The 11,396-nt window shown below is 41.8% G+C and overlaps 1 protein-coding gene across 4 annotated transcripts in view; it reads right to left on the bottom strand.

Moving 5' to 3' along the window:
* LOC116845217 (MAP kinase-activated protein kinase 2) overlaps window positions 1-11,396 on the bottom strand; it is a 39,834-nt gene that overhangs the window by 5,560 nt on the left and 22,878 nt on the right. For all 4 annotated transcript variants that reach the window (XM_032817639.1, XM_032817638.1, XM_032817637.1 and 1 more), the window contains one exon: window positions 9,425-9,719. In XM_032817639.1, coding sequence (XP_032673530.1) covers window positions 9,425-9,719 — 295 coding nt within the window. The remainder of the gene's footprint in view (window positions 1-9,424; window positions 9,720-11,396) is intronic.

Genomic DNA, 11,396 nt, shown 5'->3' with positions numbered 1-11,396 from the left:
GAGAGAGAGAGAGAGAGAGAGAGAGAGAGAGAGAGAGAGAGGAGTAGAAGAACCCCGCTGACCGAATACGAGTTTTCGATATTCAGCACTAAACATTACTCCATTAGCTACAAACTACCATTTAAGTGATTCCGAGAAAACAAACTCGACGTTAAATTCACGGACTGGCGCTGCTAAAAGGTCTCGTTACTCAATCCGCATTCCGGAAGTGGCCTGTGCCCAAAAGCTGCTCTCATCCTCGCTCGATAATGCAATTATCGGCTGAGGCGAGACTAGAGTCTCGGAACCGAACGGAAAAGGCCGTCTTTTAGAAGACTTAACGCGCGTTTTGACGCTTCCTGTTCGCCGAGACGCGTCGCAGGAGGATTACCGCGCGGCGGAGGACTTTTATTTTCTGCACGAAGAGAGGTGAATGACACACGCGCGTCGTTGACGGCGCAATACTGATTGGTCAATTATACGACGAACCTGTCTCGCCACTCGCCATACAAAATTTCTCAGCGATCGAGCGCGAGCGACGTAAGCGCATTATGTGTGTGCGCGTAAGACGTAAGCCGCCTTCCTCTGCGAATCCCGACGGACACGCTCGCGTAATTGCGCCCTTTTCAAGCGCGATCTTCTCGGACAATTGTGCGGATCACGCAGATGTCTATTGTGACGCGGCGGTGGGAACCTGAAATAGCCGTGTACAACCGCGCCGAGGAGAGACGTGTCTTCTCCGCGCTCCTCGAGCGAGTTACAAAGGCGATTCATTAGCGTCATCGCCATTTCGCAAATCTGATACTTAACACGCAAAGACGTTTCATTCACGTTGCCACGGACGAGGTGCACTAACACTCTTACTCGAGTCGTACTAATCACGGCGACGAAACTCGCATTCTCGAAGGAATATGATATTCTTATTCTGATTTGATACACATTTACCGTGACGCAAGAGAGAGAATTAAAGCGAAATTAGCGGCGAGCGGACAGAAGGGAATGGATTTCTTGCGAGCGCGCGTTCTTCCGTAATTCTCGCTCCGTGGGATGATCTAAAAGTATTCGAAGGAGAGAATGCCAGGAGAGTACACGCGAGAGATAGCGAAAAGAAAGCCGAAACCGGTTCCCCAAGATCTGTACCTAATCCGGATCAAAAGGCTGTCGACTCCGACTCTCGCGAGTAGAAAAACCACGTCTTGACTCATTGGCGACGTCGTTCGTTCGAGACGAAAAGAGAACGGCATTAATTAAAAAATAAATACAAATATCACGCATCATTTGCATCGGTATTTGTAATCCCCAAAAATATATTGCGAAATCACATCCAGATCCATCCAAGTGATGAGAATCTTGGAAAGTTACTCAAATCGTTGAATCAAATAAGTCTTTGAGTCTCTTAATTCTCTACTGCCCAAATTAATTTTTCATATTTAAAAAATTTTTCACGTAAAACTAAATTATTCAACACATATAAAATGAACTTTTATTTTTCTAATTTTTTATTTTCCCAAGATAAATTTGTAACTCTGAAATCATGTCGGGTAGTTATTATTGTTGCCAACATTCTAGAAAGTAGGCAGCTATATTGTGACTTTTATGTCACACCGGTCAAGACAGAAACATTTATACTGGAGATAAATAATGATGAAAGTGAACTTCAGAATCACAGTAGGCAGTAAAGAGTTAATAAGAGTCCTCGCAGCTCGTAGCTCTCCGCTATGAGAAAATTAACTTTCCACGATTCAGTGAGTGGCTTCTTCCGTCAATTTCAATACGTCTCACGTGGGCGTATATTTCTCAGTGAAAATACCGAACCGATCACGCGTTCGAAGACGTGAATGCCGGTAAGACGACAACGTGCGAAGCCTATGATAATGAGATTAGCACCTCTCGACTGCGTGACCGTCGCGTCGCGTCGTGTCTGCGTCACTTGTCGCGCGAGATAGACGGGGCGCGCGTCCGGAATTGTCGTTCCGATAGTTCCTGGCGACAGATCAGACGATGCTCTTTCTCGTCGGTAGCGGGAATTTCACGCGCTCGGCTATAAAAGCCCGCCAACGTAATCCGATGCAGCGCGCCGACGTCACGTCGTGGAAAACGAGCGTGTCGAGATCGATCGCCATCCTCGTTCTATTGAACTGTGTTATACGTCCGTCGCGGAATGAATACGTCATACGAGATCGATTAAGCGCACAGACGTGCCGCGCGTTCGCTATTTTGATCGATTTCCTGGTCGCTCCTGGACGTAACGATAATAATACCTAAAAACATAATAACACTGAAAAATGAAAATGATGGAAGCAACACAGCGATCGCTGAAGCGATCCTGGACGTTTCGAGTCGCGATTTTCATTCAGCAACTCATTGAACGCTTTATATTTAACACACGGGGAAAAAAAGATTGATTGCATTAAAGTGACGTCACAATTGAATGCATTTAAAAGGGACAGAATTTCTAGTCGTTGAGAACCGAATTCCATTCGCGCAAAGCAGAAATCTTGTTTCCTTTAACGAAAACGCGTTCAGTTGTGTCATTGTCGTGTGTTGACTCAGCCAATCTTTTCTCCCTGTGTCAACGCAAGTCAACGCGAGCACAATTCTGCCTTTGTTTCATATTCAATGAGTAACAAAGGTAAGAATGACGCGCTCCTGTCGACTTGGGTCACTAAACGGAAAGCGCTCATTTTATGTATCACATGCTACAAACGCTAATCCCGAGGTTGAGTAACAACATACGTCGAGTTTTCCGGCGAAGCTGCCGGCAGATTTGCAAACGCACGATCCTCGGAAAAGAGTTCGCATTCGTATTTTTACCTGCACTCATGGTGAACGGCAGTTAAAAGCGCAATACGTTTTTGCAGCTACGATATAGCGGGAACCCGAGGATTTCCCGCGGGGGGAACGTCCAAGGCGCGGGAATAAACGCAGAACGGCGCATGACGACTGACAAGCGGAAAATGTTGGCAGGCTGACAGCCGGTAATCAATCAACGGCGGTGAATTCGCGGCGAGAAACTGTGCCGCACCGGCGCGGCGCGGTGCGACATGACGTCGACAAATATTGGATTTTTAACGGGCGAGCGTTAAAGCTTGCCACGGCCAGCGGGTCATCGTTGCTCATACGCGTACAACGTCATCGCTTCAACGAACAACGCCTGTATTCCCGTCGCGATTCGTCGTAGCACACGTATCGCAAAAGCGCCGTTGGTTGTATCGTTTCACGGAGAGTCCTTCTGAGAAATATCATTTGAAGTTAAGTGAAGTTTAACTGATCCCTCTCGCCTCTCTTCATGGCAGTACCGCCAGTTCGGGAGGGCAGACGGAAAATCATTTCGGATGCGACCGACATAGAAAGAGAGAGAGGACAGAGAGCGGTGCTTCTGCAAACGAAATCTTCGAAATAATTTCGTCTGTCGCTCGTAATTAGCGGTGACGTTTGATACTGATCACGTTAGAGACAGGCTATTGATATTAGGTATGAGGTAAATTATATAGTAGATCGGCGTACAGAACGTTTTGCGTCACGTTTGTCAAATAAAGCAGAGAACGAAATTATTCGGTTTTGAGAGATTAATGATTATGACGGATAAAATGAACGACATCGACTCGGTATTTTTGTAGACATTCAAACAAGGACTTCCTATTCTTCTTTTCGTATCCAGACTTCTTGCAATAATTTAGGAAAATGACAAACCTGTTACAGTAATCTAACATATCATATACGGAGAAAAAAGATTTGGTTCTAAAAACTATAAGTTTTATTGTTAACCATAAAAACGCGTTGGTTCGTTCATTGTAACCAAACTTCATGTTGATACAACCAAACTTGTTAGTGATAATAGCCTTATTACACATTACTACAATTTTATTATAAAAATATAGTTGAAGAAAAAAAACTAATTTTACTTAGATCATTTCTTTTCTCTCAGTACGATTTAGAGTGGCTCTGAAACCGTCAAGGAGACGTACTCCAGCGTACTTTTAATTCTTGATGTCTAAGTAGTTGATTGGCTATAACCCATTATTCATCGATTACATGACGAAATAGTGATGCGCGATTTCGAGTTTGGATTTGGGATTTTCCCCAAACTGAATCAGCCGGCCGATCAAAATCGCGTGATCGTCATTTCAATTAATGGATCCGGACCTTATAAATAAAAAGTGTGATTGTATCAAAAAATTAATCAAGAGAGCCATAAATCTTCACGATTTACTAACAATGTTACTGAAACTCACGCTGGGAAAAGAAATATCTAATAAGAAATATAAAATACTTTTTAAATAAAAAAATATACATTTTCACATTACACATTAAAAAAATCTCAATTTTTCATGAAAGCAATTGTTTATTCTATTCAAATAAAAGAGCTTAGATTCAAGTGAACATGTCTATTAGTACCTACCAAATATTTTTTGTTTTAGATATTTTTCTCCCAGTGCATACGCAAATTATTAAAACAAACGTAACGTGTATTTTTCTCGCGTAGATTAGTCATAAGACAACGAACTTACACACGTATTATTAGTTCGGACGCGCTCTAAGATATTCGCATTTTTTTCTTTTTACATTAATTTTCCTCACTCGAGTCTCCGAGTCCCGTTCGTTTGATGCAATAAACATCGATCATATTTTATCGGAATTGCGTGAAGCAAGTACCCCACTCGACGTTCCGACGCTCGCACGTAATACGATCTTATGATTATTCATATCTAATTATCAGCCGCCGTTCTTTTGCCGCCGATAGACACGATCGATTCGTCGCTACTGTTCCATCGCACGGCCAAGCCTCAGGTTTCTTTATTACGTGGCAAATTAAAAATAAAAATGTATACGGCGAAGAATGCCCTTATCGCACGATCGACTTGTCAATATTCATTACAACGATACAACACGCGATCACTGATATGGCGATTGGTTTTCTTTGTCTCTCTCTCTTTCTTTCTTTCTTTGTCTCTCTCTCTCTCTCTCTCTCTCTCTCTCTCTCTCTCTCTCTCTCTTTCTCTTTGCCGCGGATATTAAGGGAGAACATCATATGGTAAAAATTTTCAAAAATCAATTTTTTATCGCATTTTCTGAAAGATTATATATAGTTTTGAAAATTCCTTTAAAAATTTATTGAAAATTGACGAAGAGAAGAATTTGTGAAGCAGTGTCGAAGCGCGAAAGGCACTGGGAATGACTTTAAACACGCATTTCTTTTTAAAGCCGGCTTGGAAGATATCTAGAAAAATTATTAATCCGATTGACTTCTGCGGGAAATCCGTTGTAATCGAATCCGGCGAGCGCTTCAGCTGTTGACGACAACACTCGATATATGCACCGTCAAAGTCATTGACCATTTTCGCGGCGGAGAAAATGAGATCATCGTGAAATATACGCACGAGTCGTGCGATGACGGCATTTTTCATGCAGTTTATCGGTCTCGCGTGCTTTAATCGCGCATGCACGCAGTCATGCGTGCGCTGCAGTTAACGGCGCGTCTCCTCGCGCGGAAAAAAAATGCTGTGACAGGCGAAGTTCAAGAGGCATGAAAGCCGCGACGAAAGCGCAAGGGTATTCTGATAATCGCGAGCCTGAGCGCTGACGAGACAGCAGACGGAGCTGAACACGTGCTCTGGTGAGCGCGAAGGAAACGCAATCGATATAGAGAACCGTTGAAAACGCACGTGACTTTCGCGTATCTCACCTATCGGGCGTGTTACGTTGTACATATGTGTATGTCATGTGAAATAACAATCCACTGACGAGTAAATGGGCGATATTTTTAGTGGAAGAGAGAGAAAGAGAGAGAGAGAGAGTTCGCGGCGTCGCTAGCAAAAAATTTCCTCGGGGGATTTCCGCCGCGAAAACGCATCTTTTGCAAAAGACGTTGCGAACGAAATGATGTTTACACGAGATAAACGTTACTCAAAAGCGCGGCCATATGCGCCGTCATAAAATAGAGAACGACACGATCGCATCATCCTCCTTCTCGTCCTCCTCGACGGTTATCCCTCTCGGTAACGAACGCGCGAAAAAGCTCCGTACGGCACATCCCGATTATTTTTGTAACGAGTCCGAGAAGCAGCCGCAACGCGATATCTTTTCGCAGTAGGAGCTTGTTTTACGATCGCGTCGCGAATCGTTCGGGACTAGGCGACTTTACACGAGCAATCCGCTTCGCACGTATGTATAAATAGCATGGAAACGAGGATTTTTCTCGCGAAAAGAAGACTTGAGCGGCTAACGATTAAAAAATAGACTTTCTTGAACTCATTCGCGAAAGGACTAACAGTACGGAGGATGCTTCGAGATCTCGCGCGCCATGGAGAGGTAATCTTTCGCGTGACGACGCGAGCTTTTCACGCTCGAACAGATTAATGCGTATTGCAATTGTAACGTTGATAGATCGGCGACGTGCGTATAAATGCATTTATAACCTCGTGTAAAAAGACGAGCGAGGAGATCGATGTCAAGCGGAGGCCACGTTTACGTCTACGTCGGCCCCGCGAGCGTCACATGACTCGCGTATCGGTCATCGGCATTCGATATATCTGCATCGGCGATCAACGTTCCTCGTCAAACTCGCCGTGAAATTATTTCTGCAGCCAGTCTCACGGTCTCCGCTGCCTTCACGACGATGAGAGAGACGCGACTTCCGCGAGCAATCCTTATTCAGTATAAAATAATTCCGTTAGTGTGACTAAATTTTCTATTGACTGTACTTTGAAGAAAAATACATGGTAAGGGTAATTACTGAGAAATAATTTATTTGTGGAATATAAAGTTTACTTTTGTGAAATAAAATTTGTTTTTGTAAAATAAAGTTTGTTTCTGGAAAATAAAATTTATTTGTGAATAAACTTTATATTTCACAAGTAAATTTTCAAGTGTTTTTCGCACTGTACAAGCTATGTGAGTTTTGTATGTAGAATCAATGTATATAGTTTGATAAACTATTTTATATTTATTTAAACTAATGCTGCAATTCTAAGCAAATATACGAGTAAATCGTAAAATCGTAAAGTCGTGGTTTACAAAAAAAATTCTAAATATTTACGAGTTATCATATGATATATGATATATGATATAGAATTACAGATGATCTACCCATAAATTCTTACGAGTCTTACGAGAACAAGTTATGAGTTTTACGATTTTGTCTAAAATTGCAGTATAAATCTGAGTGTTCACGAGAACAACATTTAGTTTTTTAATTCTTTATCAAACGAAAATTTGCTTACAGGTTCTTAAAAAAGATACTGCTGGAAGTTTCTATTGAGCCAACTACTCTCAACCGAGTGCAGTTTAATACTTAAATAATACTGCAATTCTATAGAATTAGATTTTTTTTCTATAAACAAAATCGTAGATTTTGATCTCGTAACTTGTGATCGTACTTCTCGTAAGCCTCGTAAGAACTTATGAGTAGATCTGCAATTCTATGCGGATGTCATATGATAACTCGTAAATATCTACGATTTTTTTTCTTTTTTTCGTAAACTTTACGACTTTACGATTTTATGATTTACTCGTATATTTGCTTAGAATTGCAGCGTAAATATTTCGCTCTCGGTAACAGAGACTATTGTTTTTCGTCACCGAGTTTTCCGTCCGATCATTCAGTTGCGCGAACTTTCTTTTCCTCGTACATTGATATCTTGTATTCGTCTCTCGAAATATACGCGCGCACATGTGACACTGTGGCGCCTCTGCTATCAGAAAAATGGTCTATCGTTACAACATTGAGATAACAGCGACATAATATAGCGCCAATTGACACTCGATTATTTCAGGGTCGATTCGATTACATATTAACAGGAGTATTCTTTAATCAAGCGCGATTTCGGTAATTGCAGTTATAAATGCAATAATCAGGACCCGCCGCCTCCATGTGCGTTAACCGCGCGACTGAAATAATTCCTATCGTAAGAATGATGACTAGCAATTTTATCTACATCTCGGGTCTACCGACAACGAGATGCACGGCATCACGGGACGATAAATCACACGTGGTACGAGGTCTCTCCCTCGAGATCCTCGCTCTCTGTAACGGCGAATATTCAGGTCGAAATTGAATGATCCGATGGGGAGACGCGTGAGAGAATTTCTTCTCCCTAGGTGCCCCGTCGCTTCACGGCCGGTACTGTGACCGCGATCTCCAAGCTCCTCGAGGAACATCGCCGTGACGACGACGCCGAATATCTTGCGGGGTCCCGACCGAGAACAAAATAAGAGCCAGGCCACCTTCGAGAGCGTAGAGTAGAGGTGGAATCGTCGAATGGGAAATCACCGGGTATAAATAGAGGATGACTCGCGAGTCTGAACTCGTCCGTGTGGACATCGCTAGTCGATGATCGCACTTCTTCGCGCGACCGAGCGGGCATCGATAAGCGACGCGACAAGCCGCGGCGTTCCCGCAACGAGGTGTTAACGCGCCGGATTAACGGCCAACACACGCCTCGTACGTACGCGGAACACGCCGCTCTCACGCCTCGGAAATAGCCGAGGACGCGGTACTGTCGACGAAAAAAGTACGCAGTACCATCGCTCCGTACGGCTTCCACACTCGCCGATAAGAGCCGCGAGATCTCCGGAGATCCCGCGCGACAATCGCGAAACTTATCAGCAATGGCTGTTCGTTCTAAGGATTACTTCCGCAGGGAAACGAGCGAGGTTACACGAGTAGCCATATCTGAGTTAATGCCACGACCGCTTGAAAATAGTCTCTTTCTCTCTGCTCTCTCTCTCTGATCGATTGCCTAGAGCGGCTTACTCTCGAAGAAAATGACGTTTACGATGCACTTCAACACGGCACTGATAGTACAACACGTGATTCGAATCTCACGATGTTATTTCCGGCCGACTACTATTCTAAATTCTATTCGTGTTGGCGGCATAATTTGGCATTGATTCGTTGGAGCATCGAGAAAGAGCTTGTATATGTAATGATACAGAGTAAAATGAAAGATATAACAATATAATTCAAGATAAAGTGTAACTCTGAGGAGAAAATACTTGGAAATTAATAAATATTAATTAATTTGTGTGGGGCATAAAGTTTATTCACAAAAATAAACTTCATTTCACAGAAAGAAACTATATCTCACAGATAAATTTCTAAGTGTTTTTCCTCAGTGTAACAGCCTGGGGCCTGATTCTCGAAAATATATCGCATAAGATATTTCAGTATAATATAATATATAATATAATATAATAATAATATAATATATAACATAATATAAAAAAGGTATAGTTCATGTTATGTATACTATAACTTTTCACTAAATATCGGTATATTTTCGAGAATCAGGGTCCTGATCTCGGACACTCAGATAATCGTAATATTCGGATAATTACAAATCTCGATTTGAGGCAGCTAAGAGGCGCGCATTTTTCGCATATCGCCGTGCTCCAACGAACGGAAACTAAGCCTTAAGCTTACGAATTTAAAGCGAGGAACTACCTTAAGGGCGTACTTCTGTCTCTTTTGTTTGTCGTAGCACTGCACGACCTTGCCGTTAATGCCGAGACCCAGCACGTGACTGCTGATCTCATAATCCTCGATGATCGGCGTGACTTTCGGCAGGCGACTCTCAACGCCCTTGTTGCTCAACGGATGCTCCATCGTCTTCCTCTTAGGTTCCTGCTCCGTGACTCGGTCGTTCTGCACGATGATCTGCGTCACCACCACCGGCTCCGAGCGCTTGCGTTTGCTCTCCTTCTGCTCGTTCTCTTCGAGAACGGCTCTCTTCAACTTCCTGGAAAGTCGGAATATTTAATATTTTAAATTCGAGGCACGCGAGCGAGAGAAAAAGAGAAAAACTTCGAAAATAGCTCTCGACGATGGTGACACCGCGAACGCGACACGTAAAACGACACGAAGAAATACGATGTTCCAGATTACGCGACGATAACGGGAACCTTAGACCGATAACGCGCTATATATTGCACGTAGAGAATATCGTACCTCGACACGCATATTCTTTCACGCACGCACGCACACACACACACACACACACACACACATATATATATATATATATATATATATATATATCGGTCATCGAATGGCGCGATTCGTTGGATTCGTGCTCGACTTTAGACAGTCTGTATATCGCGATAGGATTTTACTCGCACACCGAGAGAAAGAAAAATATTTAAAAATTTACTTGTAGAATATTATAATATTTATCTCTCAGCGCACAAATCTATTCGCAAAAATTTCATATGCATGCACACACACCGTCACGATAAAGGAAACATTCGAAGATTTACAGATACATGTGAATTAGGCGTTCGTCCAAAACGGGCTTTCAAAGAAAAACCATCCGCATCGAGATTAAGAATTGCTCAGCGACGATAAAAATGAAGCGACGACAACGACGACGATTCGAGACGGGAAAAATAACGATATTTCGAATAATGGATTCGTAAAATCGGACGCGATTACACGGAGAAAAATAATTTGCTGGCCCAGCAAATTTTCTGCTGGTCTAGCAAAATCTTTTCGTTATTATATGGACAGTAAAAAGATTTGCTTAAAGTATTAATCACTATATGCTGGATATAATAATGCTGGATATAATATTGGATATAATTTGCTGAATCTACAAATTATTTTGCTGTAAGAATCATGATGGATTTATATAAGCAGTTCCAATTTTGCTCCGATAGCAAATAAATTTGCTAAGGATACATTATTTTGCATCGATAGCAAATTAACGTGATTCTTAGGACAAATATACTCAACAAATTTTTTTTATCCTGGCAATGAAACTACTGCTCTGATAACGAACTAATTTGTAAAATTAGTTACGTCAACTAAATTTTTTTGATGGCACTACGAATATGCAGTAGCAACGACGATTTTGCTAAAAGAACAAAATTATTTTTTTCCGTGTACAAGAAAAAAAAATAATTTGCTGCAGCAGCAAACTAATTTGCTATATATGGACAGTTAAATATAGTTCGCTATTATATAATTAGCTACTTTATCTTTGCAGCAGGAACCTATTTTCTTGCTATAATAACAGAAAAGTTTGCTCCTACAACAAGAAAAGTGACTAACGTAGCGAATTTGCTACAGATGGACAACTAAACATAATTCACTGCTTTAGCTATTTTTTTGTTGCAGAAGCAGATTTTTCCTTGTTATTGAGATTTTCTTGTTATCACAGCAAGGAAATTGGCTCCTGCAGCAAAGAAAAAGTGGCTAATATAGCAAATTATGTTAGTTGTCCATATGTAGCAAATCTTTTTTCCGTGTAATGTTAAATAGAGCAAGCGAACCTATTTCGGAACAGCACCTATTTCGAAACACTTTAATTTTTTTTCCTGTATTAGCTGTCAAATAATATCAAATTTTCATGTTAGTAACGAAGAACATATTCTTCGTTACTAACATAAAAATTTCACGGAGAAAAATAATTTGCTGG

Source organism: Odontomachus brunneus, unplaced genomic scaffold, assembly GCF_010583005.1.
Source record: "Odontomachus brunneus isolate Ranch 3 - 2012 unplaced genomic scaffold, Obru_v1 Obru_scaffold_050, whole genome shotgun sequence".
NCBI classification, from domain to species: Eukaryota; Metazoa; Arthropoda; class Insecta; order Hymenoptera; family Formicidae; genus Odontomachus; species Odontomachus brunneus.
Note: the sequence above shows the minus strand (reverse complement) of the source record. Positions and strands in the feature narration are given on the sequence as shown.